This window comes from Cnephaeus nilssonii (assembly GCF_951640355.1).
Source record: "Cnephaeus nilssonii genome assembly, chromosome: 14".
Lineage (NCBI taxonomy): Eukaryota > Metazoa > Chordata > Mammalia > Chiroptera > Vespertilionidae > Cnephaeus > Cnephaeus nilssonii.
In genome coordinates this window covers 2,284,184-2,311,901 of record NC_137085.1, presented here as the reverse complement: position 1 = coordinate 2,311,901, position 27,718 = coordinate 2,284,184, and the positions used below count along the sequence as shown (strand labels likewise).

Genomic DNA, 27,718 nt, shown 5'->3' with positions numbered 1-27,718 from the left:
GGAGAGAGGAAGCAGAGACCAGGCCAGGAGGATGCTGGGCTTGGGGCCATGTGTCTCCAGGAATCAGTCACAGAGAGTTGGGGTGCCCACGTTAATGGGGGTGGGATGCCTGTGAAAGACAAAGCGGGAAGCAGCTGGGGCCGGGGAGCCTCGGGCCGCCATGCCGCTCTGACCCTGAGCAAGGAAAGCGGTTTGGCCACAGCGGAAGCAGGGGCGTCCTCCCTGGCCCCCGAGGCCCAGGCCGAGGAGAGGGGGCCGCGCAGGCGGAAACTCACGGAGGCCGGTTCACCAGCCGCCGCGTTGGAGGGGGTGTGAGGGAGTGAGACAGTGCTTCGGAGAGGGACGGAGAGCCTGCCGGGCAGGGGCGTGGACGGCCCGAGTCTGTGATGCCACCCGCCCGGCTCCGGGACTGTCCGTCTGTGCAGCCCACAGGGGGCAGCTGGGAGGAGGCAGAGGGTTTGCAGGAGTGTTTGCGAGGGCCTGGAGTCTGCACCGGGGGAGGAAGGGAGAGGGAGGAGAGGACAGGGCCAGGTCACGGAGAGGAGTGCGAGCCCCTGCCCAGTCCCCGCAGACTGTCCGTGGCCACAGCGCAGACCCCTGCCGGCGCTCCCTCCTCGGGTCTGGGCACCTGGGTCCAGCGCCAGCCCAGGGTGCAGGGCCGGGTGGGGGCTCTGACCCAGGCCCAGGTTGCAGCAGGAGGCGCCCTGGACTGGCTGCCCACCCCACGGCCCCTGCCCTGGGAGGAAGCTCCCAAGAGTAAACAGCCTGAGGGCCCCGCCCAGCGCCCAGCCGCCCAGCGGGTCTGTCACATTCCTCACCGACCAGATCCCGACATCTCTGCCCGGCAGCTGGCTTTGCTGAGGATGAGGGAGCTTCGCCCCCCGGGGCCCTGCGCGTGGGGAGTCCTCACCTCTGCGTGCCTCCTCCTGGGCTGCTGGGGCCTCCCCGGTGTCCAGGTGGGTGAAGGGGCAGGAGCCCGGGGACCGGGGCTTCCAGGGCGCTGGCGGGGGGCCCTGGGAGGAGGTGGCTGCCTTGGCAGAGTGGGGTGTTCTCTCAGCTTCTGGGCTCGCGCTGGGTAGATCTGCGCCCGGGTTTCCGAGGATGGCGGGTGCTCCCTGGAGAAGGTGCCCCACGCGTGCCCAGGTCCCCTCCCTCGGTCTTGCGTTGGCCCCGCCCACTCCCTGGGGTCTCGCTCCCCTCACCGTCCTTCCTCTCCTGCAGGGACTGCTTCAGGCTTCCGAGCCCCAGGAGGTGACTTCCTCCTCAGGCCCTGATGCTGCCTTCCGAGGTACTCGTCCTGGCGCTGCCCTGGCGAGGGGAGTTCCCAGAGCCTGCGGGTGTCTCACTATTGGGGGGGGGGATGTTTGTATCTCACATTCGGGCAGGAGGGCTGGGATTTTGGTATCTCCATTGAGTTGGGGGGCTGGGATTTTGGTGTCTCCATTGAGTTGGGGGGCTGGGATTTTGGTATCTCCATTGAGTTGGGGGGCTGGGATTTTGGTGTCTCCATTGAGTTGGGGGGCTGGGAGTTTGGTATCTCCATTGAGTTGAGGGGCAGGGATTTTGGTATCTCCATTGAGTTGGGGGGCTGGGATTTTGGTATCTCCATTGAGTTGGGGGGCTGGGGTTTTGGTATCTCCATTGAGTTGGGGGGCTGGGGTTTTGGTATCTCCATTGAGTTGGGGGGCTGGGATTTTGGTATCTCCATTGAGTTGGGGGGCTGGGATTTTGGTATCTCCATTGAGTTGGGGGGCTGGGATTTTGGCATCTCCATTGAGTTGGGGGGCTGGGGTTTTGGTATCTCACCATTGAGTTGGGGGGCTGGGAGTTTGGTATCTCCATTGAGTTGGGGGCAGGGATTTTGGTATCTCCATTGAGTTGGGGGGCTGGGATTTTGGAATCACCATTGAGTTGGGGGGCTGGGATTTTGGTATCTCACCATTGAGTTGGGGGGCTGGGAGTTTGGTATCTCCATTGAGTTGGGGGGCTGGGATTTTGGTATCTCCATTGAGTTGGGGGGCTGGGGTTTTGGTATCTCACCATTGAGTTGGGGGGCTGGGGTTTTGGTATCTCCATTGAGTTGGGGGCAGGGATTTTGGTATCTCCATTGAGTTGGGGGGCTGGGATTTTGGTATCTCCATTGAGTTGGGGGGCTGGGATTTTGGTATCTCCATTGAGTTGGGGGGCTGGGATTTTGGTATCTCCATTGAGTTGGGGACTGGGATTTTGGTATCTCCATTGAGTTGGGGGGCTGGGGTTTTGGTATCTCCATTGAGTTGGGGGGCTGGGATTTTGGTATCTCACCATTGACTTGGGGGGGCTGGGGTTTTGGAATCACCATTGAGTTGAGGGGCTGGGATTTTGGTGTCTCCATTAAGTTGGGGGGCTGGGGTTTTGGAATCACCACTGAGTTGGGGGGCTGGGGTTTTGGAATCACCATTGAGCTGGGGGGCTGGGATTTTGGTATTTCCATTGAGTTGGGGGGCTGGGGTTTTGGAATCACCATTGAGTTGGGGGGCTGGGATTTGGGGGCCCTGCTGGAGGAGGCAGAGCCGCAGCATGGCCCGTTAATGAGCTCCGTTACTTCCTGTGAAGCCCACAGAAGCTGGTCTGGGCGCTCTGGACGGAGCGGGCTCTGACCCCGGGTTCTGCTCAGTGTCTCGGGCGCAGTCACTCATTGGCTGCCCCTTCCGCCCCTGGGCCTCCCTGGAGCTGACTGCCTTCCAGGAACCCTCGTGGCCTCGGGCCGTGGATGTAAATATTTGTGCCTCTGTGAGAAGCAGGCAGGCGCTGGCCCCAGCCCAGCCCAGCCTCCCCCTCCCTCGAGGGCTGGCCTGGGCCCTCCGGGCCGCTCCGGCCTGAGGAGGTCCTGGTGACTTGGATCCAAAGTCTGGTGGGGACTGGAGGCCGGGGGGCTAGTGGTCACGGGAGAGAATTAGGGGTGCCCCATTGTAGGGACTTCCCTGTGGTCAGAGACACACTGGCCGGGGCCTGGGGTATGCTGGGGGCGGTGGGAGGGGGGCACTGGGGAGACCTCTGGTTCTGGAGGACCCGTGGGGCTGTGTCCTGGGCTTTGCTTGGTGGCCGTGTTCTCCACTGTGTGTCCAGTGTGGGGTTTTGGGGGGACCAAAAGGACATAAAGGCCATACACTGGCTCCTGCCCGGGCCCCACGCTGCTCCCCAGGCCCCGAAACGTGCGGTTGCTATGGGACCTCCGCCCTTGGGCTCCGCCCGCCCTTGATCTGTCCTGCGGCCCAGCAGCTTCTCTCCCGCCGGCTGCCCGGGCGCCACGGCTCTGACAGCCACAGCATCCGCCACGCGAGAGCCTGGGACCTCTCAGCCCCTGAGGGGTCAGAGGACACACCATCCTCCACCTGTTCCGGGGTGCCTGAGGCCAGGGCGGCTCCCGGAGGCCGGGCAGGGCTGTGAGGGGAGGGCACGGGGCTGTCACCGTGCCCAGCAGGCAGGTGCTCTCACGCCCCCCTCCCCTGAGGAAGCTGGCCCGGGCCTGCCCACTCCCCAAGTGCAGGTGCCAGAGGCAGGACCCTGCGGGTCTCCAAGCCCGGGAGCACAGGTGACAGGGAGGCCTGGCCGGCGGCACCGGGAGCGCTGTCAGGACCGCTAATCAGGCGGCTAACGCCACTAGCCACCTGCTTTCTAGAACCTTCCATCTCAGCCCTGCCTGCTCCTCCCTGCCAGGCCTCCGGAGCCGCGCTGCCGAGGGGCGTGTCCTGCACCTGGAGCTGCTGGTGGCCGCGGGCCCCGACGTGCACCAGGCCCACCAGGAGGACACGGAGCGCTACGTGCTGACAAACCTCAACATGGTGCGTGCTCCGGCGCCAGCCGCGGGCGTGGGGCTCTGCATGCCCCCCGGGTCTCGGAGCCTCGGGACACTGTCCCAGGCGGGGCTGAGGCGCGTCCGTGGGCCGGCTCCTCTGCTGGTTTGAGATCTGAACTGAACTCTGGTGAAAGTCTGAGCTGGGGTCACATTGGGGCTCAGGACCCTGGGTAGGGAGAGGGGTGTCTCCTCTTTCCTCCCCTCTCGCCCGGGCACCCCTCGCCGCTCTCTAGTGTACCCACAGCCTCCTGCTCCTCGGGTCCCTTTGCCCGGGGGACCCTCAAGTTTGGCCTTTTGCCCAGATCTATGGGAGCCTCGGCCAGTGCTGTCTGACAACCAGCGGGTGCCCCCACCGCGGCCTCTCCCAGTTCCTTTCCTGTAGGCACCCCCTCTCTGCCGGCCTCCCCTCCACTTGGCTTCCAGCGAGAAGGTGGGGCAAGAGGTGGGACCCCCACAAGCCACCACCTCCGGGACACGAGGCAGCGAGAGGCAGTGCCCGGGTCACATCTCAGTGCGGGGCAGTCTGCACCCGGTGCCCGTGGGGGCTCACACAGACACACAGGGCTGTGCTCTGGGCCGAGGCCATCACATCGCCTTCAGCACGCAGGCGCGCGGAGTGCAGTTAGACGCGATCGAAACCTACCCGGTCACACTCACAGTGAAAGCAGCTCTGGCTAAAGCTCAGGGACATTAAGGAAACGCATCTCCCTGGCGCCTGAGCCCAGGCCTGCTGCGGAGGGGGAGGGGCGCGAGGTGCTGGCTGGCGCTGCCCCTGTAAGTTGCCCCGTAGGGCAGTGATGGCGAACCTATGACACGCGTGTCAGCACTGACACGCGTAGCCATTTCTGATGACACGCGGCCGCATGCCGAGGATGAAACATTTGCTGCTCCTGAGGATGAAACATTTGCGACTAGAGTCTTGGAATTAGTTTTTTCCTCAAAGTGACACACTACCCGAGTTATGCTCAGTTTTTTGGCGAAGTTTGACACACCAAGCTCAAAAGGTTGCCCATCACTGCCCTAGAGTGTGGGGCACTTGGCACCACTTGGTCCCCAGCCTCAGGTATGCCTCCCCGTCTCAGGCCGTGCCCCCCCCCCCCGCCCCCGGGGCTGGGCCCCTGCAGACTCAGCTCCTGGCTAGAGTGAGCCGCACAATTCCTGTCGGTCCCTTGGGAGCTGTGTTTGGGCGCCTCCCACTTCTCACCTGCGGAGACGTGGTCAGCGAGCCCAGCTCCCGGGTCAGTCCCGCGTTTTACGAGGACCGAGGGCAGCGGGGTGGTGGGTGCCAGGCAGGCTCTGCCCAGAGGGTGGTCGTGGTAGTGGCCTCCGCCATCCTGGGGCCCGCACCTGTGCCCGCTGCACTGTGCCCACGCCCAGCAGCGGCCACGGAGGGTTAGCTCCATCGGACAGATGAGGAAACCGAGGCTCCGAGGTTAGCTAACAGGTAGAAGCCAGGAGCCCGGATCAGACGCGGGTCAGCCGAGGCCAGGGACAGCCACGCCTCAGCGGACACGCTGGCGCAAAGAACCAAGTACAAGTCAACCAGGGTCAGCATCCTGACAGGCGTGTGGAGGGAGCAGGGACCCGGGGGCCTTCCCCGGGGGGGGCAGGGAAGGGCTCTCGGGGGCATCATGCCACCTCCTGGGCATGGGCAGGTCAGGCAGGCGGACGTGGGGGGAGCTGTTTCCGGAAGGTGAGCGAGGATGAGGAAGGGCAGTGAATCGGCTGGGACAGAGCGGTGTTTGGATGGAATGTACTAGACCCGTGGTTGGCAAACCGCGGCTCGCGAGCCACATGCGGCTCTTTGGCCCCTTGAGTGTGGCTCTTCCACAAAATACCACGGGGGCCTGGGCGAGTCTATGTTGAAGAAGTGGCGTTAGAAGAAGTTTAAGTTTAAAAAATTTGGCTCTCAAAAGAAATTTCAGTCGTTGTCCTGTTGATATTTGGCTCTGGTGACTAATGAGTTTGCCGACCACTGGCCAAGACTAATGACAATTTCCCGAATCCTGTTGCTTCAAGTTTTTCCCTCTGTCGGTTGTTCTTCCTGAGCCTTGAGCAAGGGGGCGGGGGTGGGGGGTCCAGATCACGGCTGCCTGCCTCCCTGGCTGCCCCCCAGCCCAAGGCCCAGCACTCGGGGTGCCCCCACTCACACGCTGAGGAGCACCCTCCCCAGGCCTGTCGCTGGGGGCCCAGGAAGTCAGCAGCCGCTGGGGGCCGGCTCCCCCACCCACGTGGACTCTCCGTCTGCCCCTCCACAGGCGTCGGAACTGCTGAGGGACCCGTCCCTGGGGGCCCAGTTCCGAGTGCACCTGGTGAGGATGGTCATCCTGACGCGGCCGCAGGTGGGTGCTGGCCCAGGTCTGCAACCCCGTCTCTGCCCTCCCCACCCCCTCCTGGTGCCCGGCGCCTGGGTGCTGCAGGGCGTCCAGGCCACCCGCCCGGTCCCAGCACGCCCGCACCTGAGCCGAGGGGACAGTGACAGGGTCTTGAGGGCTGCGATGCTTGCTGGGTGGGTCCAGAAATGCGGGCTCCCCCACTGCTCCCCAGGACGCCCCACAGATCACAGCCAACATCACCGCATCGCTGCTGAGCGTCTGCGAGTGGAGCAGGACAGTCAACCCCCCGGGTGACGCGGACCCCGCGCACGCCGACCTGGTCCTCTACGTCACCAGGTAGCCGAGCTCTGCGTGCGGGCGGGCGGGCGGGCGGGCACCTCAGCGGGTGTGCAGAGCCCCTGAGCCCCACCTGTCTCTCCTATTCCCGAGGTTTGACCTGGAGCTGCCGGATGGCAACCGGCAGGTTCGGGGGGTCACCCAGCTGGGGGGCGCCTGCTCCTCCGCGTGGAGCTGCCTCATCGCCGAAGATACTGGCTTCGACCTGGGGGTCACCATTGCCCACGAGATCGGGCACAGGTATGACGCCACAAGCCACCTGCTTTCTAGAACCTTCCATCTCAGCCCTGCCTGCTCCTCCTGATTAGCCGAGCCCCACAGCAGCCCCCACGCTCAGGCCAAGGAGCTGACCCGGGCCCCCAGGAGGGGAGGTGGAGGCTGGCAGGGGCCCTGGACGTGGGAAGGAGCCTGTGCCCTTGACCCCGTGGACCAGGGAGGGTGGGGCAAGGGCTGGGAAATTTGATACTTCATGATTACTGAATAACTAAAGGAAATAAAAAAAAAACACAAGCGAAATAAACAGCAATTAGAAACTGAGGTTTATAGGAAATTCAGGTAAAGAAAAACTAAGCTGCAAAAATTACCCCACCTCCCACCACCTAGAGAGAGCGTCTGTTCATAGTTAATATTTCACTTCAGTCTTTAATTTACACACAGTTTTTTATTTGCAAAATTAGGATTATACTGCTTATTGGTTTGTTACCTGCTTCTCTTCTTTAATCCGCACCTGAAGATATGTTCTTATTAATATTTTAGACAGAGAGGAAGGGAGAGAGAGAGACAGAGAGAAACATTGATGTGAGAGAGAAGCATCCATCGGTTGCCTCCTGTACACGCCTCAACTGGGTGCTGAACCTGCAACCTAAGTGTGGGCCCTGACCGGGAATCGAACCCAAACCCTTGGTGTGCAGGACGACGCTCCAACCCATGGAGCCACCGAAACAGCTGTTCTCTACTTTTTATGCAACAACATATTTCTCCCACACGTTCCTCCAGGCCTTTTATTTTTTAATATATTTTAAAAATATATTTTATTGATTTTTTACAGAGAGGAAGGGAGAGGGATAGAGAGTTAGAAACATCGATCCGCTGCCTCCTGCACACCCCCCACTGGGGATGTGCCCGAAACCAAGGTACATGCCCCTGACCGGAATCAAACCCGGGACCCTTCAGTCCGCAGGCTGACGCTCTATCCACGGAGCCACACCGGTCAGGGCTCCCAGGCCTTTTAAATGTCCTTTGTGTGCGCCATCACTTACGTAATTAGCCCCCGGCTGGGTATTCGGGTGGTTTCCAGGGCCACCTGCTTGTGAACATTATGCGTCTTGTGGGCACATCTCTGCTCCTCCCTACATCCCCGACCTGAGCGGGTCTTTCCTCGTGAGTTTCAGTCCTTCCGTTAGGAAAGGAGCGCTCGCTCGCTGTACAGTTCAGCTAGTGCTGAGACTCCTGCCGTCAAAGATGAGTCTCCATTCTCTATCTTCCTTGCCCCCCCCCCCCCCCCCCCGTCCCCTTCAGCCCCTCTGAGGGCTTCTGAACCCACCCAGGCCCCCGGAGGGCTGGAGCTGGTACCCCCCCCCCCCCAACACACACACAGCAGTTCCGCCTCTGCATCTTCACCTGCTCCTTCCCCATCACCGTCCCCCCCCTTGTTTGGAGGGAAGAGCCTTGGAAACATGGCCTGGCGCTGGGAGAGGGAGAGGGAGGGCTGGTCAGAGGCCGCAGACCGTCAGGGCGGCCACGGGACTCGCTTACCTGCGGGGTTAGCTGGTGGCAGGGCCAAGGGGCCCTACGGGGTAGGAGGGGACCCGCCCGCCAGGCCGCTCTCAGCGCCCGCCTCCTCGCAGCTTCGGCCTGGAGCACGATGGCGCGCCCGGGAGCGGGAGCGGGTGCGGGCCCAGCGGCCACGTGATGGGGACTGACGGCGCCGCGCCCGCCCGAGGGGGCCTCGCGTGGTCCCCCTGCAGCCGCCGGCAGCTGCTGCACCTGCTCAGGTAGCGCATCCCGCCATCCTCCGCCACCTCCCTGCACCCACCCCTCCATGCCACCCCGTGCCTGTGCCGACCCCTGAGTTCCCCCCCATCGCCCCTGTCCCTGTGCGTACCCACCTCTCGGTCCCCTCCCCTCCCTGAGTCCAACCTCCACCTGCCGCCCTGCTTCTGACCCCCCCTGCCCCCCGCCCCCCCCCCGCGCCTGCCCCTCCCCCTAACCCCCCTCCCTCTGCTCCGGCGCTCACAGCTGAGCCTTGTCCCAGCCCCCCTCCGCTCCTGGTGGGGAGCACGGGCTGAGAACGCCTATCCCCCCCACCCGAGCCCACCCCTCCGTCCCGCCCCACCCGGGGCCTGAGCCGGGGCCTTGTCACAGCGCAGGACGGGCGCGCTGCGTGTGGGACCCGCCGGGTCCGCAGTCCCGGGCCTGCGGGGGCGCCCCTCCCCAGGCCCACCCAGGTCTCTACTACGGGCGCGGACGAGCAGTGCCGGGTGGCCTTCGGCCCCTCCGCGGTGGCCTGCACCTTCACCCCGGAGGACACGGTGAGTGGCAGGCGCTGGCCCCCGCCTCCCCCGGGGGGCGCCCCCGCCCACTCCCAGCAGCTCCCTCCGCGGGCTCAGGCCCCTGTGTGCGCTGTGGGCGCCCAGCACCAGACGGTCGTAATTTGGGGGCAAGGGACGCCACCTTTGCGTTGTGACGGGCCCCACCAGGGTGCAGAGCCGGCCCTGCCGGGCCCTGAGCCCATGGACTTGGGTCCTAAGCGGGCAGGTACCCAGGGCTGCCAGCCCCCGTGGGCCTGGAGGGCCTGCAGAGGAGGGGTCCCGCCGAGCCCCACGGGGGTGGCAGGAGGCGGGGCGCAGGGGCGGGCTCCCCAGACAGACTTCCTCCCGCTGCGCTGACGCCGTGGGCCCAGGCACCTGGGCCTGGGTGGCCTCCTCCATAGGAAATACTAAGGACGTGTCTCAGCGCTAGAAAGCGTGCGGGCATCACGCGGTGGCATAAGTACCGGTGTGTCCCGTTACACACAGGACATTGTCTCTGACCTGAGAGTTTGTGATTTTCTTCTGATTTTAAACGAAATGGAAACATTTTCACGGGCCACTGTCCCTGGTCCTGATGGACAAGTCAGCCCCCCCCCCCTCCCCCCCCCCCCCCCCCCCCCCCCCCCCCCCCGCTCCCGCCGCCAGGGCCACCGAGCGTGTGGCTGTCACTGCCCGCAGCCCGGGCGGGCCCGGACCTGACGGGCCCCGGGGCCCTGTGGTGGCCTCCTGTCTCTCAGGACGCGTGCCAGGCACTCTCCTGCCACACAGACCCCCTGGACCTCAGCAGCTGCAGCCGTCTGCTCTTCCCGCTCCTGGACGGGACAGAGTGCGGCCCCCAGAAGGTCAGAGCAGGAGCGGGGGAGTGCGGGAGCGTGTGAGTGTGTGTGTGCGTGTGTGAGTGTGTGTGAGCATGAGTGTGTGCATGCGTGGGAGTGTGTGCGTGCGTGTGAGTGTGAGTGTGGATGTGCTCACACATGCTGGCGCAGGCCACCTGCAGCCTGGTAGCTCTTATTCCTGGGGCAGGAGGACACAGTGAGCCAGGGCGAGGGCCCTGGAACTGTCCTTGGTGCCCGTGGGGTGGGGGAGGGGGTGGTGCCCGTGGGTGTGGGTGTGGGTGTGGGTGGTGCCCGTGGGGGTGGGGATGGATGTGGTGCCCGAGGGGTGGTGCCTGTGGGGGTGGGGGGTGTGGGTGGGGTGGTGCCTGTGGGGGTGCCTGTGGGGTGGGGGTGGTGCCCGTGGGGACGGAGATTGGCTGTCGCCCCTTGCAGTGGTGTTCCAAGGGTCACTGCCGCGCCCCTGGCGGAGCTGGCCCCCATGGGGGCAGTGCACGGGCACTGGTCAGCTTGGGGTCCCCCCAGTCCTTGCTCCCGCTCCTGCGGAGGAGGCGTGGTCACCAGGAGGCGGCAGTGCAACAACCCCAGGTGCGGGGGTGGAAGGGGACTGGGGGGGGCGGGGGCTGCACTTGCCCTGGGTGGGGTCTGGGGGGTCACCTCTCACCACTGTCTCCGGGCGTTTTCAGACCTGCCTTTGGGGGGCGTGCTTGCACCGGTGCGGACCTCCAGGCCGAGATGTGCAACACCCAGGTGGGCCGCTTCCCGGCAGGGCCACGGGGTGGGGGCACGGGGGGGGGGCCCACGGGGGGGGGCGGCGGCTGCAGAGGGCGGTTCGCAGCGGAAATGCCGAGGGGACGGCAAAGGCTTCAGCAGCGCCGAGGCGCGGGAGGGGAGAGGCGCCCTGGGCCCGCTGAGGGGGTGCCCCTGCTGCTCCCCGGGCCACCGCGTGCACACGGCTGTCCCGCTGCCCAGCGTCGCCCTGGGCGCCCGGGGTCCGCAGTGAGAACGCCCGCCCGCCCTCCGCAGCTGCGGTCAGCCTGGGAGCCGGGGGCGCTGAGCTACGGGCGCAGGTGAATCCACAGGCAGCCCTTGGCGTCGGGCACAGTCACAGTGTGTGTAGCCCCCAGGCGCTCCGTCACCCAGCGTCACCCCACCCTCCCCTGAGCCCCGGGCCCAGGCCCGCTCTGGGGGTTGCCTGTCTGGGCCCCGCACGGGGAGCGGCGGCGGCCTCTCGCTCGGCTGCGTGTTTTCAGGGCTCACACGGAGCAGGGGCCGCGGGCCTGTGTGTCCCACGTGTGATGGCCCCTTGTCCCTCCTTCGTCCTGGGATGGACATGCGGCTGCTTCCGGCCTTTGGCTGCTGTGAGCCTCCGCGCACGCGGCCCGGCCTGACCCGGGGGCCCGCGCCTTCGGGGTTACAGACGTGGACGTGGACGTGCCGGGTCTGTGAGGGGGCTCCACTCTGCCCCCCAGCAGTGGCCCTGCTGGTCCCCACGGCCGGTGCGGGGGCTCCAGTTCCTCCACGCGCTCCCGGCACCGACCGTCCAGGTCTGCTTTTAGTTTTTAATCCTCGCTGGAGGGTACGTTTTTATTGATTTGAGAGAGAGAGGAAGGAAGAGAGGAGAGAGAATCATGGATGTGAGAGAAACATTGATCGGTTGCCTCCCGTACACGCCCCGACTGGGGGGTTGAACCCGAAACCAAGGCATGTGCCCTGAGGGGACTCGCCCCCCACCTATCGGTGTGTGGAATGGCACTCCAGCCCACCGAGCCACCGGCCAGGGCGGACGGCCCATGTGTTGGTCACGGCCATCACAGTGGGTGTGAGCGGGGACGGATCCCTTTGATGTTAAGGTCTGCACGTGTGAGAGCTGCCCTCCCCCCTCTCCCGGGGGCCACTGGGGCCAGACCTGCAGGGAGCCCTGGCCTGGGCCCCGGGTGGGGGAGGGGGTGTGCGGGCAGCCGAGGGCGGCATCCCGCTCAGCCGGTCCACTCCGCCAGCCGGTCCACTCCGCCAGCCGGTCCACTCCGCCCGCCGGTCCACTCCGCCCGCCGGTCCACTCGAGCCTTTTCTCTCCGACGCCTCCCGCGCAGGCCTTGGTGAAGCCTCGCCGGGCCTTCTCGGACGCCTGCCTCCAGAGGCGGCACTGTGAGAGCCAGCCCTGACCTCTGAGCTCTGGGGCCTGGCCTGAGCGGTGATCTTTGCCCCGCTTCCCTCTGCCCGTGGCCTCCCAGGTGCTCCTGGAATTCCCATCAGCAGAAAAAGCTCCTGTCACCCCATTGGCAGGGAACAGGTGCAGCCGGGAGCCAGGCTCAGACCCCCCTCAGGGCCCTCACCCTCAGGGTCCTTGCTGTCCCCAGGTGCAAGGGTCCCCTGCCCTAGGCCCTCTGCCCTAGGCCCCCTGACCTAGGGCCCCTGCCCGAGCCCCCACCCAGCCCCCGTGCCTGACCCTGCCCTGTCTGGCAGGCCTGCGAGAACACCCAGCTGGCGTTCATGGCCGAGCAGTGTGCGGAGACCGAGGGGCGGCCTCTGGGCCTCTCCCCAGGCCATGCCTCCTCCTACCATTGGGGCCCAGCGGTGCCTCACAGTCAAGGTGGGGCCCGGGGCTGCCCGGCGAGCGGTGTGGGCGGGGAACCGCGGCCACCATGGCTCCCCTGCGGCGGGCGGTGGGCACAGGCGGTGCCTCAGCCAGTGGGCGGGAGCGTCCTGGCTCGGCCCTGGGAGCGCGTCTCCTGGGGTCCCGGTTCCGGCTGTGCGGGGAGGAGAGCGGCTCGGCTGCTGGGAGGACAGTGAGCAGAGGGCGGGGCTCAGGGCTCAGCAGCACGTGTCACCTCCTGGTCGCGCTGCCGCCTGGGGAGGAACAGACTCTGGCCCAAGAGCAGGGGGTGAAGCGGCGCGGCTGGCAGGGCGAGGGCCTGGAGCCTGCTTCCTGGGTGGTCACCCGCCCTGCCCCGCCCTGCCCCAGCCCCTACCCCTGCCCCCTACCCTGCCCCTGCCCTGCCCCTGCCCCTGCCCCTGCCCCTGCCCCGCCCCTACCCTGCCCCTGCCCTGCCCCTGCTCCAGTGTTCCTGTCCCTCTGCCCCTGCCCTTACCCTGCCCCTGCCCCTGCCCTGTCCCACCCCTGCCCTGCCCCTGCGCCAGTGTTCCTGTCCCTCTGCCTCCCCAGGGGACGCTCTGTGCAGACACATGTGCCGGGCCGTTGGCGAGAGCTTCATCATGAGGCGTGGGGACAGTTTCCGGGATGGCACCCGCTGTGTGCCAGGCGGCCCGCGGGAGGACGGGGCCCTCAGCCTGTGCGTGCTGGGCAGCTGCAGGGTAGGCGTGTGCGGGCAGCGGCGCCTCTCCGTCCCTGTGGCCCCAAGGCCTGTCCCAGCAAAGCCGAGACACGGGGCTCCCTCCCGGGCGAGGCCACGGGCGCTGGTCCCTGAGGCAGCGCGGTCTCGCGGGGTGAGGGGGGGCCACGGGCCGACCTCGGGGTCAGCAGGGCTAAGGGCTGTGCTGCGATGTGGGGGGACCATCTAAGCTTGTCTCCTGAAGGGGCTCAGTGCTCTGTACGCGGCCCCGTTTGTCATGTGACTGAGAGCCAGGGGGCTGCAGCCCGGACTCCCCCGCCATCCCCTTTGCACAGACGTTCGGCTGTGACGGCAGGATGGAGTCCCGGCGGGTGCCAGACGTGTGCCAGGTGTGCGGAGGGGACAACAGCACGTGCAGCCCGCACAGCGGCTCCTTCGCGGGCGGAAGAGCCCGAGGTAGGGGCCGCCCCCTCGCCCCCAGAAGCCTGCAGCCCAGAGCCTCGGCGCCCCCTGCCCAGGCCGGGCAGGCAGGGTGGGGAGCCTCCTAGCGGCCTCAGCCTCCGCCGCCCACTCTGCCGGACGCTGGGGTCCGCTGTGGGCTGGCCTCCGGCCCACGGAGTCCCATCGGGGGGCTGTACCCGGGAACCCTGGCCCTGACCTGTTTATAAAAGAGGTCAGGTGGTTTGCAAAGCCATTGCTTAGAGGGTCAGTGGAGGACTGGACCCCACCTCCCTCCGGCAGCTCCCACCCCCCGCCCCCCGCCGGGGCAGCCCCCTCCCCCCAGGTGGCCCTCCACGGCCTGGCTGCCCCGTGGAGGCGCGGCTGCCTGAGGCGGCGTCCGGGGGGGCTGGCGCTGTTGAGCCTTTGCTTGGCACCGACACCCGCCCCCTCGCCTGTGGTGCGGGCGGTGGCCTCAGCCCTCGCTCCCTCCCAGAGTACGTCACGTTCCTGACGCTGACGCCCAACCTGACCAGCGTGCACGTCGCCAACCACAGGCCGCTCTTCACACACCTGGGTGAGTGGGCGGAGGGCGCCCGCAGAGTTGGCCAGACCTCGAAGGTGGAGGGCGTGGTCCCCAGGAGGCCCGCACTGCTGACGCCAACTTGAAGGTCGGGGGTTCCCCAAACCACCGTCAGGTTGGACAGCTCCCTAGGACCCCCAGCCTCAGCTGTTCCGGTTTCGGTGGGGAAGCGGGAGGACAGGAGGAGACGCCCAGGGCAGAGGCGGGGCTCCTGGCCAGCACCCAGCGGGATGGGCATGGAGCTTTGCCAACCCGGGGGGCTCACCCAGGCTCACTGCCCGTTCCTCCTGGGGCTTCGTTACGTAGGCCCGATCGGTTATTGACTGATTGATCGATGGAGCGCTCACATGAATGGTCTCAGTCTCCAGGCTGGCTCATGCCCTGTGACCCCAAGGCCCCGGAACCACATGTTTGGTCTTCCTGGTTGGCCAGGCCCCTCCTTAAACACTCCCCCGGCTGACTAGGTCCCCTCCCTGTCATTGGGCGAGGCCAACTCTTCACTCCCCAGTCTCCCTGGGGCTTTGTGTCCAGGGTAGCCCACACCTGACCTTTGAACCCAGATTGGGGGCCTCCCAGGGTCCCTGAGCTCCTGAGCCTGCCTGCAGAGCTTGTGTGGGGGTGCTTGGTGGGGAGCAGGCCCGGCGCTCCCCGGGTTCTGGGGGAGGCGCGGAGGTGCCATTGCGAGGAAGCCTGGGGCAGCCCCGTGTGCGCCTTGAGGAGGGCCTGCAGAGATGTGGGGACCCGCTCCTGGGGCTGGGACCCGGAGGAGGACGTCACAGGTGTGGCCACGGAGACGCAGCCTGTTGGCCCATTCCTTAAGCCAGGGCCTCTTCCGTGAGAGGGTGGTGCCCCTCCTAGGTGGGTGTGGGGGGGCGCTGATGTGCTGACAGGCCTCGCTCCCCCAGCGGTGAGGATCCGCGGGCGCTACGTGGTGGCAGGGAATTTCAGCATCTCGCCCAGCACCAGCCACCCCTCCCCGCTGGAGGACAGCCGCATTGAGTACCGGGTGACGCTCACCGAGGACCGGCTGCCCCGCCTGGAGGAGCTCTCCATCCCGGGGCCCACCCAGGAGGACGTGGAGATCCAGGTGACCGGCACCCCTGGAGCTGAGGGGTGGCCGAAGAGCCCAGCAGGCCCAGGGGCTGCCCTGGAGGGTGGCAGGGCTGGGCCTGGAGGAGCTGGTGCCCAGGCCAGCCACGCGGGCAGTGTCTCAAGGGAACCTGCGAGCACAGGAGGGGTGATGAGGGGGCTGAAGGAAGGGGACCCCCAGGCAAGAAGGCTAGAGGGCAGGGCAGACCTCGAGGGGCTTCCTGGCCATGGGAGGAGCCTGGGCTTCCTCCTGGGCGTCCCGGGGGCTGAGGGGCTCTGCCGTCAGGCCTGGCCCAGGAGGTGGAGGAGCGAGACAGTGGGGGAGGCTGGCCTGGCCAGTGCTGAGATCTGAGGCTCCGTCTCCTCCCCTGTGGAATGGGATCGCAGCCCTGCCTCCTGGGGTCAAAGCCTGTTTAAGGAGCGACCCGCCCCTTCCAGCCGCCCCCTCGGGTCTCATCGCTTCTGATCTCACCCCAGGCCCGTGCTGGCTCCCCTCTGTCGGAGGCCCTGTCTCCCACCCCCACCCCTGCTCCACCTAGAGCCTGCGACCCCTTTGAGGCTGCTGTCCTGCCCCCACTGGGCGCTTTAGGATTGTCAGTCACCACCCCACCCGCCTTGAGCTCCTGGAGGCCGGGACAGGGTCCCCCGCTGTGCCGTCCCCAGACCCTGGCGTGGGCCACCTCAGTGGTTGCTTGCTGAGCGAGAGAATGTAGGGCCTCCAGGGAGGTGGCGGTGGCAGCGACCGCCAGGGAGCCCCTGGATGAGGCCTGTGCGCCTGCCTCCTGCAGGTGTACCGGCGCTATGGCGAGGAGTATGGCAATGCCACCCGCCCGCGCATCACCTTCACCTACTTCCAGCCAAAGCTGCGGGCCTGGGCGTGGGCTGCCACGCGGGGGTCCTGCTCGGTGAGCTGTGGGGCAGGTGAGGCCCGGGGCAGGGCGGGCCCCAGCCTGGCTTGCCCCCTGCCGGGAGGTGGCCTAGCCTCCCGCTTTCCTGCCAGGCCTGCGGTGGGTGACCTACAGCTGTCTGGACCAGGCCAGGAACCAGCGGGTGGAGGCTGCCCAGTGCGCAGGGAGCCCGCAGCCGGCGGCCTGGCCAGAGCCCTGCACCCCCGGGCCCTGCCCCCCGTAGTGAGTGCCGCCTGTGGGGCTCTCCCCTGGGTCGTGGGCCCACGCCGCCTGGGCGGGGCAGGGGTGCTTCTGTGCGTGCTCTCGCGTAGCCCTGGGGCGTCCCCACGCTGCAGGAGAGGACACGGAGCCGCAGGTGGACAGGCGTCGGGGACCCACCCTGGTGCACCTGTCAGCGCAGGAGGTCACTGACATGGGGGTGATCACCTACCTGGGCGGGCGGGGAGACTTGAGGCAGCCACGGAGCGGCTGATGGAAAGTACCCGGCCGTCGCCGTCGCCGTCGCCGTCGCGGGCCCAGGCAGGTGTGGCTGGTGGGAGCGTGACGCTAGAGGCAAGGCGGTCCCTCCTGGGTGCAGGAGTCCTCAGACTCAGGTGCAGGTGGGGACCTGGAGAGCTGGGCGGGCTGGCTGTCCCTGTGCCGTGTCTGGGTCCCTGAAGGGACACGGGCCCAGCCCAGACCAGGGCAGAGCGTCAGCTGGACAGATCTGCCTGCTCCCCTCCCCCCCCCCCCCCCCCCCCGCCTTCCCCCGCCGCCCCAGCCAACCCGGAACCGGCAGGGGCCTTACTCTGTCGCTCTCCTCCTCAGCTGGGCCGCTGGAGACTTCAGCCCCTGCAGCGCCTCCTGCGGGACAGGCCTGCGGGAGCGGGCGGTGCGCTGCGTGCAGGCCCAGGGCCCCCGCCTGAGGACGCTGCCCCCTGCCCGGTGCGGAGCGCTGGCCCCGAAGCCCGCGGTGGTGGAAACCTGCCGCTCCCAGCCCTGCCCCCCCAGGTGAGCGCGGGGGGGGGGGGGCAGGTTCCCCCGCCAGGGCTTGTCCCTGCGCTGAGCCCGCCCCTCTCAATGCCCCTTCCCAGGGCCCCTGGCCAGGCGCCGCCCTCCCGGTGACGGTGACGGGCGGTGGCGGCCCAGACTTAGGGGTGCCAACTCCAGATCCCTGCCCCGGAGACCTGGGCCCAGCGCAGTGCCCGCAGCCGGCGGCCAGCCCTTCAGGGAGAGGCCAGGCTGCTTCTTTGTGGGGTCCCTCTTTGGGTTCTTGGGATTTGGGGAGCAGGTCCTCCCTGCCCCGTGGCCAGGCTGCACCGACGGCCGATGGCGGGGCAGGGCCTGATGGCTGTCCTGTGCTGCCAGGTCGGGGGTGTCGGACGCGTGCTCAGTGGCCTGTGGAGCGGACCTGGCTGCACAGAATGTCACGTGCGTGCCGGGGACAGACAGCCTGGAGGCGCCCGTGACCGCCGGGCCCTGCTCCGAAGACCAGACGCCTGCTGCCCTCGAGCCCTGCGTGGAGGGGGCCTGTCCTCCGGGCTGGGGCCCTGTGAGTGTCCTGGGCTTGGGGGTGGCTGGGGTTCTGGGGTGCTTGTCGGACTGGGAGAATGGGGAGCCCTGGTTACCGTTGGCCTCCCGGCCCGAGTGAGAGGACTGCCCTTCAGGGCTGCCTCTGCCGGAGCCCGGCCCGAGATACGCTTAGAACAGCTCCGGGCCCCCTCCCCTGGGAAGCCCCCTCCCGGGCAATTGTGCTGAGGGGACCAGGCCCTGTTAGGGTGCTGCACAGAGGAAGGCTGCCAGGCTCCCCCAGCGTCCGGGACCCAAGGCTGGTGCGGCTGCTTTCACACAAAGGTGCTGGCCAACCCCGTCCGCTCCCGGGTGGGGCTGCTCACTGTGCCCAGGGGCTGCTCACTGCGCCTGGGGCTGCTCACTGTGCCCGGGGGCTGCTCACTGCGCCTGGGGCTGTTCACTGCGCCTGGGGCTGCTCACTGCGCCCGGGGGCTGCTCACTGCTCCTGGGGGCTGCTCACTGCGGCCGGGGGCTGCTCACTGAGCTGGGGGCTGCTCGCTGCTCCTGGGGGCTGCTCACTGCTCCTGGGGCTGCTCACTGCGGCCGGAGGCTGCTCACTGCTCCTGGGGCTGCTCACTGCGGCCGGGGGCTGCTCACTGCGCCTGGGGCTGTTCACTGCGCCTGGGGCTGCTCACTGCGCCCGGGGGCTGCTCACTGCTCCTGGGGGCTGCTCACTGCGGCCGGGGGCTGCTCACTGCGCTGGGGGCTGCTCGCTGCTCCTGGGGGCTGCTCACTGCTCCTGGGGCTGCTCACTGCGGCCGGAGGCTGCTCACTGCTCCTGGGGCTGCTCACTGCGGCCGGGGGCTGCTCACTGCGGCCGGGGGCTGCTCACTGCTCCTGGGGGCTGCTCACTGCTCCTGGGGCTGCTCACTGCGGCCGGGGGCTGCTCACTGCGCCTGGGGGCTGCTCACTGCGGCCGGGGGCTGCTCACTGCGGCCGGGGGCTGCTCACTGCTCCTGGGGGCTGCTCACTGCGGCCGGGGGCTGCTCACTGCGGCCGGGGGCTGCTCACTGCTCCTGGGGGCTGCTCACTGCTCCTGGGGCTGCTCACTGCGGCCGGGGGCTGCTCACTGCGCCTGGGGGCTGCTCACTGCGGCCGGGGGCTGCTCACTGTGGCTGGGGGCTGCTCCCTGCGGCCGGGGGCTGTAGGCCAGTGGCCGCAAATCCTCTTGCTCAGCCCCGCCCACAGTGAGCTCACGCGGATGCAGAGGCCAAGGCGGGGTGTGGTGACACATCAGCATCGCTGGGGGCCTGGAAGCAGGTCTCCCTGGGGCGGGTCAGCAGGGGGCAGGGGAGGACAGCGCCTGGGTGCTGGTGACCACCTCTTTCTCCTGAGGGATTGGGGCGGGTGGGCGTGGAGGTCATAGGTGGGGTGCCCAGACCCATCAGCTTGGTGCTTGCCCCCTGCAGCTGGATCCCCAGCCTCAGGGGGAGGAGGCTGCATCTGCACCGGGCGGCCCCAGGCTGGGGGCTCGTGCTGCCCACGTGTGGACGCCCCTGGCGGGGCCCTGCTCCATCTCCTGTGGCAGAGGTGAGGCCCCTGAACACCCAAGCTCATTCGCTAGCTCTTGCCTGCCTGCATCTGGCTTAGTTCTAAAACGCATTTGGTGGCTTCCAGAAAATTCCAGCCACGCGAGAAAGTGCCAGTGTACGAGGAGATTGGGGCAAAGTGCAGACAGCCCTGTGAGAGTTCAATGATTGTCCAAGAGATAGAAAAGATAGTAAGACGTATCGGCACCAAGAGCATGTTTCTTAGGCCCAGACAGGCTGCGGGCCCCACATTTAGCTCTGAGCTCCTGGTGCCAAACCAGAGGGACAAATGAGAGATAGACAGTGGCCTTCAGCTCTCACCCGCTCAGTACAACCTCGGCGCTCAGTACAGCCTCCGCTCGCTCAGTACAGCCTCGGCGCTCAGTACAGCCTCCGCTCGCTCAGTACAGCCTCGGCGCTCAGTACAACCTCGGCGCTCAGTACAGCCTCGGCGCTCAGTACAGCCTCGGCGCTCAGTACAACCTCGGCGCTCAGTACAGCCTCGGCACTCAGTACAACCTCGGCGCTCAGTACAACCTCGGCGCTCAGTACAACCTCGGCGCTCAGTACAGCCTCGGCGCTCAGTACAACCTCGGTGCTCAGTACAGCCTCCGCTCGCTCAGTACAACCTCGGCGCTCAGTACAGCCTCGGCGCTCAGTACAGCCTTGGCGCTCAGTACAGCCTCCGCTCGCTCAGTACAGCCTTGGCGCTCAGTACAGCCTCCGCTCGCTCAGTACAACCTCACCCGCTCAGTACAGCCTCGGCGCTCAGTACAGCCTCCGCTTGCTCAGTACAGCCTTGGTGCTCAGTACAACCTCCGCTTGCTCAGTACAGCCTCGGCGCTCAGTACAGCCTCCGCTCGCTCAGTACAGCCTCGGCGCTCAGTACAGCCTTGGCGCTCAGTACAACCTCCGCTTGCTCAGTACAGCCTCGGCGCTCAGTACAGCCTCCGCTCGCTCAGTACAGCCTCGGCGCTCAGTACAGCCTCGGCGCTCAGTACAACCTCCGCTCGCTCAGTACAGCCTCGGCGCTCAGTACAACCTCCGCTCGCTCAGTACAGCCTCGGCGCTCAGTACAACCTCCGCTCGCTCAGTACAGCCTCGGCGCTCAGTACAACCTCACCCGCTCAGTACAGCCTCGGCGCTCAGTACAACCTCCGCTTGCTCAGTACAGCCTCGGCGCTCAGTACAACCTCCGCTCGCTCCGTACAGCCTCGGCGCTCAGTACAGCCTCCGCTCGCTCAGTACAGCCTCGGCGCTCAGTACAGCCTCCGCTCGCTCAGTACAACCTCACCCGCTCAGTACAGCCTCGGCGCTCAGTACAACCTCCGCTTGTTCAGTACAGCCTTGGCGCTCAGTACAACCTCCGCTCGCTCAGTACAACCTCAGCGCTCAGTACAACCTCAGCGCTCAGTACAACCTCGGCGCTCAGTACAACCTCGGCGCTCAGTACAACCTCAGCTCTCAGTACAACCTTGGTGCTCAATACAACCTCACCCGTTCAGTACAACCTCAGTTCTCAGTACAGCCTCCGCTCGCTCAGAACGGAGCCAGAGGTTTCTTTTGAGGAAGTTCCCGATGTGTTTATGACGAACACAGTAAGGGGTGTTTGTAGAGCAGTTCTCATACTGCCTCTCAGTAAACCTACTATGTGCCAGGCACTTTGTAACTCCCCCTCATAGTCTTTATACATACCCCTGCAAGTTAGCCATCAGCATATGAAAACCCTGAGGCTCGGAGAGGCTGGGTCGTTTGTCCAAGGTCACAGCTGGTAAGTGGCAGAGCGAGCCCTCTGCTCGAGCTCTTCCGAGAGCTGGCTCCTGTGGTCCTGGCTGAGCCTCCTCCTGGGCCCGGGGCCCCTCTTCCTTCCTGCAGGCCAGATGGAGCTGCGCTTCGTGTGCGTGGACTCCGCCCTGGGGACAGCTGTCCAGGAGGAGCTGTGTGACCCGGAGAGCAAGCCGGGGAGCCGGCGGGAGGTCTGCCAGGCTGCCCCGTGCCCGGCTTGGTGAGTGGGGAGGGGGCCTGTGCGCGGGGCAGCAGCCTGCTCCCCCTCTTACCCCGGGCTGTGGCCTCCTGTGGAGCTCCGGCTTTTCCTCCCTGCAGGTGGGAGACCCGCGCCTTGGCGCCGTGCCCAGTGACCTGTGGGGGTGGGCAGGTGCCGCTGGCCGTGCGCTGTGTGAGGCTGGACCGTGGACGCTCCGTCCCCCTGCCTCACTCCAAGTGCTGGCCAGCGCCCCGGCCCAGCCGCCTCGGGGAGTGCAGCCCGGAGCCCTGCCCCGCCAGGTGCGCCCCTTCCCAAGGAGGCAGGTGGTCCGAGGGGCTTCATGGGGCTGTGGGTACAGCGCATGCACGGATCCGGGCGCGGTGGGCACACGTGGGTGGCTCATTTCGTCACCGCCTGCTCCTCACTGAGCCCCCGCTGCGCCAGGCACCGCTGTGGCACGAGGGGTCCCCGCAGTGAGCCCGGCAGACAGCATCTCTGCCTTCCCGAAGCAGAGGCTGGGCCCGGGCCGCGGGCGACTAGTCAGACGGGACGGCTGTGACGGGTGGTGACGGTGCCACGTGGCCAAGGCGGAGGGGAGGCTGGGATTCCCTTTGGACACAGACATCTTGGCAGGACCCGGGGTGCCCTGCCCCCTCCCACCGCCTGTGGACACATCTGTTTTCTGTCCTCCTCTACCCCTGCTAAAATGGGTTCTTCTGACGTTCCGTCCGCTGTGCCAGCCCCTCAGTGGAGACGTAGGGTGACCCTCCGGAGAGAGCGCCTCTGCAGGCCCTTCCTGGTGGGGCAACGAGGGGACCCCGGGCTGCTCGGGGTCCTCCCCTGACCCCGCTCTGCCCCAGGTGGCGGTACAAGCTGGCGGCCTGCAGCGTGAGCTGTGGGGGTGGGGTGGCGCGGAGGATCCTGTATTGTGCCCGGGCCCACGGGCAGGATGAGGACCAGGAGATCCTGCCGGACGCCCAGTGCCAGGGGCTGCCTCGGCCAGAGCAGCTGGAGGCCTGCAGCCCGCAGCCCTGCCCGCCCAGGTCAGCAGCCCTGGGGTGTCCAGCCGGTGGCCTGAGCGCCCGGGGTGCGGGCGCCAGGCCAGGGGCCATGGGGACGGAGGGATGGCTCCGTGGCTCAGGACAGTCCTCAGGAAGCGGGACCACCCGGCAGGCTGCGCCAGGTGCCAGAGGTGGCGTCCAGCCGTGCACAGGCCGCGCTGTGGGTTCTAACGGGGTGGGTGTGGGTGGCGCTGGGCCGACCTTCACTGGGTGAGGGGGCAGATGGGTGGAGCCTGAGGTGGTCCCCGTGGGAGCCGAGCACCAGTCACACAGGGCAGAGGGTGCTCAGGCCGGGGGTGGGGGTGGGGGTGGGGGGGGCTCCAAGACCAGGCTGGGCCGCGGTAAGAGCACACACTCGCCGCCTCGTCCACAGTGCCTGTGGTCCCTCATCGCACTTGTGCGTTTTACTTCATTTTAAATAGACTTTTACCGATTGCAGAGAGGAAGGGAGGGGGAGCGAGAGAAACATCAGCGATGAGAGACTCATTGATCGGCTGCCTCCTGCACGCCCGCACTGGGGATCAACCTGCACCCCGGGCATGCGCCCTGACCGGGGATCGAACCCTGATCTCCTGGTTTGTAGGTCGAGGCTCAACCCCTGAGCCCCACCGGCCGGGCGCACTTGTGCATTTTAATGATGAGATGCTTCCCGTGTCGTAGAGAAAGGGGACAGGGTTAGTAGCTGTCCTCGTGGTGCCCTGTGCTCCCCCCACCTCTTGTTTCTAAAGAAACACACCTTATGGTGAGACCCTTACACGTAAACCCTTGAACTCCTCTGTGGTTTATCGGGGTAAGTTGAGAAGTCGGGAGCAAGCTTTATTTTTCCAAATTGCTAACCAGCGAGCTTGAGTTCCTCCCGGCGGCCCCTCATCACCTCCACGAGTCTGGCATCTGTTGGACCCACGGGGAGGCTTCCTGCCACATCCTGCTGGCTCCCCTCCCCCACTCCCATCCCATGTCAAGTTGTCTTAAACGGGCGGCGCGGGGACCCCTTTCACGTTCCTACCAAAGTGTCTGTTGACGTCATTGCTTGTGCTGATGTCACTGTCCTTGTACCCCACTGTTTTCCACGTCACATTTAGAGGTGCAGGTGAGCTGGGACTTATGGGAATGGCACACACTTGAGGTCTGGCTCCCCTTGCATGTCGCTGTGGCCACGCTGGCCTCCTTGATGTTCTAGAACATTCCAGGGATGCCTGACTCAGGGCTATCCCTTCACTCAGGCTCGACTCAACAACCAACAGGAGGTGGGGGCCTCCCTGAGCACTGGTGCAGAATGGCACACGCACCCCACCCACGATTCTCAGCTTTGCTAAATTGCTCTTTTTTAAGATATCCTTTTATTGTTTGGAGAGGGAGAGGGGGAGAGAGGGAGGGGAACATCCATCAGCTGCCTCCTGCACGCCCCCCGCTGGGGCCTGGGCCCTGTCCTGGCCGTGCCATCCGGGGCCTCTTTCCTGCAGGTGGAAAGTCACGTCCCGGGGCCCATGCTCAGCCAGCTGTGGCCTCGGCACCGCCCCCCGCGCCATAGCCTGCGTGCAGCTGGACCGAGGCCGGGACACGGAGGTGGACGGGGCGGCCTGTGCGGCTCTGGTGCGGCCGCAGGCCAGCATCCCCTGCGTCGTCGCCGACTGCGCTTACCGGTGGCACCTCAGCACCTGGACGCAGGTGAGGCCGCGGCTGGGGCGGGGAGTGTGTCCGGCACCTCACCAGGCACCGGGAGACAGCGGTGAATAGGGCTGGGCCTCCGGGGCTCGCTCCCGGTGTAGAGAAGAGGCAAAGCGGAGAGCTGCCTCCCGCCCGGTCAGAGGGCCAGGGGCATCGGCCGGGGAGGGGGCTCAGGAGGGCAGTGCCGGGCAGGAGGGCAGGGCGGACGGCTGCAGGGACAGACCGGGGGGCGGGCAGCCATGTCTCCTGATCCTGGCTCTAGGGCCTGGAGACGCAGAGGCCTCGAGGGTGACAGGTGGGGCCGTGAGCTTGGATCCCTGTCCTCCTCCCGGTGACCTGCACGGCAGCCACTGGGCCTCAGTGTCCCGCTGTGGGACGGAGACAGGTACCGCCTAGTGCTGTGCGAAGACTAGGTCATGCCTGGCCCGTCACCTGCCCTCGTGCCCCTCGGGAGGGTCAGCCTAGCTCCTCCCCTCTTCCCTGCAGTGCTCGGTCTCGTGCGGGGATGGCGTCCAGCACCGGCACGACACCTGCCTGGGACCCGAGGCCCCGGGGCCCGTGCCAGCCCACTTCTGCCAGCACCTGCCCAAGCCCGCGACGGTGCGGGGCTGCTGGGCCGGGCCCTGCGCAGGGCAGGGGACGCCCAGCCTGGCGCCCCGCGAGGAAGCCGCCGCTCCAGCACAGACCACGGCCGGCCCTGCCGCCGCTTCCCCGGAGTGGGCCCAGCCCCGGGCCCGCCTCCTCTCCCAGGACAGCCCTCGGGGGGCCGGTATGTCCCTTCCTCCTTGCTGTCTGGGCAGCTGGCCGCAGGAGGGGTGCAGAGGGTGCAAAGCCGGGACCACTTTCCACACGGCCCGCCTCTCAGAGCATCCCGGAATGGCTCTGCGCCCCGGAGGGTGACATCCGGCCCCTGCAGCCCCCACCCCTCACCTGAGGGGGCTTCCGGCTAGGCCTAGGAGGGCATCAGCCCTTCCCCCACACACACACCCCAGCCCTGCCCCCTGGGAATGCCCCACCCGGAAGCTCTGTCTCCTGCTCCCTGTCCAGGTCCCTGTGGCCGGCAGCACCTCGAGCCCACAGGAGCCATCGACTTGCGAGGCGCCGGGCCGGCTGACTGTGCAGTGGCCATCGGGCGGCCCCTGGGGGAGGTGCTGACCCTCCAAGTCCTGGAGAGCTCCCTCAACTGCAGCGCCGGTAGGTCCAGGCCACGAGAGCTCCTGCGCCCCAGGGACTGCTGCCAACCTGGACGGGGAGGGGGGTGGGGGAGGTGGAGGGGGGCCGGCCTCACTGCCCGCCGCTTCCAGGGGAGATGCTGCTGCTCTGGGGCAGGCTCATGTGGAGGAGGGCGTGCAGGAAGCTGTCGGGTCTGACCTTCAGTTCCAAGGCCAACACCCTGGTGGTGACTCAGCGCCGTGTGCGGCCGGGAGGCGGAGTGGTGCTGCGCTACTCCAGCCGGCCTGCCGCGGGGGCCGTGCACAGAGGTAGGCAGGCGCCAGAGCCCCCCCCCCCCCCCGGCCCCCCAGCGGCTGGCTGGGCTGTGCTGCTGCCAGCGGGGCGGCGGGCAAGGCAGACGGAGCTGTACCTTCCTGGACACCCCCCCCGCCCCCCCTCGTGGCCAGGGCCAGCCTGCGGGAGTGGTCAGCACGATTCTCAGGATGTGACCCTTCAGCGAGATGGGCAGATGGGGCTCCGGCCACACCCTCAACCCGTCCCTCAGGCCCCCAGAGCCCTACTGTCCTGGCCCTCGGGCCCTTCAAGACCCTCTAGGACCCTCTGTCCCTGCCAGGTCCTGTGCACAAGCCTCCTCACCCGTGGGCTGTGCTTTCCCATCCGTGTCAGGGCTAGCCCCCTCCCAGCAGCCCACGCTGGCTGAAGGCACTTCCCTAGCCAGTCCCAGAGGTTTCTGCCTGCCCTCCCACCCCCTCTCGCCAGGCCCCAGGTGAGAAGTGGGGCGCTAGAGGCTTCTTCCTCCATAGAGACCTGAGGGGCCTCCCCTGCCCTCCACGCTCGGTGGTCATAGCGACTGTCCTTCCCTCTCGCCGCTCCTCACTGCCAAGCCTCCCACATGCAGGTGCCCGCCCAGGGAGGCCCAGGGAGGCCCAGGAGGTGCAGGCAGGAGGCTCTGCAGCTGGAGTCTGTCCTTGTGCCAGGCTCAGTGTTCAGCACGTTGGCACGTGTGACTGTGCTGAGTCCTCCTGAAACCACTCTGCCCAGTGTTTACTGTCGTCCCCCCCACTTTAAAGAGGAGGGAGCTGAAGCTCAGGCGTGTAAAGCCTTGGCCTGGGATCACACCGTGGGAGGTGGGGTTCAGTGGGGGCTTCTGCCTGGGCGTCCTGGCCTGGGCCACAGCGCCACACTGTCCCCCTCCCTGCCCGCCAGCCGTGAGCTGCTCTGGCCCCGGCCTCTGGCAGCGGGGTCTTTCCGGGGCTCCTGATCCTGGGCCACACCCAGTCCACCCCCGCTCTCCCCGCAGAATGTGACACACAGCTCTTTGGCCCCCGGGGAGAAATTGCCAGCCCCCTGGTGAGTTCGGCTGGGGGGAACGTGGGGGGCTGCCGCATCTTCATCGACGTGGCTCCGTGGGACCGTATCGCCATCCACGCCCTGGCCGCTGACATGGGCACCGAGGGAGCTGATGCCAGCTACATCTCGGTGAGGCCCCACGCGGGCAACAGGAACGGCTGGCTCTTGCTATGGTCTGACAGCTGTCCCTGGGGACGAGGACCGGGGTGCTGGGGAAGAGGACCCCCCCCCCCAGTCTACTTCAGACCAAAACCTTCAAAACTTAGTGAAGGAATGGGAGAAAGCTCCCTCCACGTCCTCACCAGCAAGTGTGGATGGTGCCCCGCAAGAGAGAAATAGACAAGGCCCTTCCCACGTGGACAGCCCCTTAACCCAGGGCAGAGGCACAATGTTAGAGCCGGGAGAGGGGCAGCCCCCCCTTGAGGTTTGTGCGTTTGGGAGAAGTGTCCTCTGCCCCGTATCAGCTCCTCTGGATGAGGCAGCCTGACCCTCACTGGAATAGAGCAGACCTGGGCCCCAGTCCCAGCTCAGGCGCCCTCACTGTGAGCCGAGGGAGTGGCATGAGCTCAGGTGCCCTCACTGTGAGCCCGAGGAGTGGCCGGCTCTGGGCCCTCACTGTGAGTCGGGGGAGTGGCATGAGCCTCTGGGCCCGTGCCCCGGTGGGTAACCCGCCTGCCTCCGAGGGCTGTGGGTGAGGGTTAAACGTGACCTGAGCGTAGGTCCTTGTGTAGCAGGGCTCCCTGAATGCTGGCTGGTTTTCATCTGTGCCCTGCCCTTCGGGGCTGCCCTCCTCCCAGATCCGGGACATCCACAGTCTGAAAACGACGACGTTCCGCGGGCAGCAAGCGCTCTACTGGGAGTCGGAGGGCAGCCAGGCTGAGCTGGAGTTCAGCCAGGGCTTCCTGGAAGCCCATGCCCGCCTGCGGGGCCAGTACTGGACACTCCAACCCCGAGCCCCGCCCCGCCCCGCCCCGCCCTAGCTTCCTCCCCCAGCACGCCCCTCAGGTGCCCCTGGGCGAGTGAGGGGTGCTCCCTGCAGCGTCGGGAGGGAAGCTGACATGTATGGGCTGCTGGCTGCCGGCGGCTCCGGAGTGCTTCCCAACCGGAACCCCCTCCGATCTCCAGCGTCACCGTTAGCGCCTCCTCCAACGGGCACGGCGTTAGGGGGCTCGCCCTGGAAAGGCAGCCCAGCCCGTCAGGTGCCAATAAAAAGAACG

At 66.8% G+C, this 27,718-nt stretch overlaps 1 protein-coding gene across 1 annotated transcript; it reads left to right on the top strand.

Moving 5' to 3' along the window:
- The first annotated feature begins 18 nt into the window (after positions 1-18).
- ADAMTS13 (ADAM metallopeptidase with thrombospondin type 1 motif 13) lies at positions 19-27,718 on the top strand. The gene is given in 32 exon segments (XM_079790013.1): positions 19-956; positions 1,222-1,288; positions 3,700-3,824; positions 6,097-6,180; positions 6,386-6,510; positions 6,604-6,750; positions 8,358-8,504; positions 8,875-8,968; positions 8,970-9,041; positions 9,779-9,883; positions 10,310-10,336; positions 10,338-10,462; positions 10,561-10,624; positions 12,341-12,467; positions 13,041-13,189; positions 13,503-13,623; positions 14,102-14,182; positions 15,094-15,275; positions 16,066-16,198; positions 16,278-16,407; positions 16,993-17,175; positions 17,533-17,716; positions 19,146-19,266; positions 21,141-21,270; positions 21,369-21,548; positions 22,110-22,292; positions 23,774-23,978; positions 24,465-24,747; positions 25,026-25,172; positions 25,283-25,459; positions 26,452-26,630; positions 27,299-27,718. Coding segments are annotated over 32 exon segments (4,830 nt in total). The 5' UTR covers positions 19-386; the 3' UTR covers positions 27,482-27,718.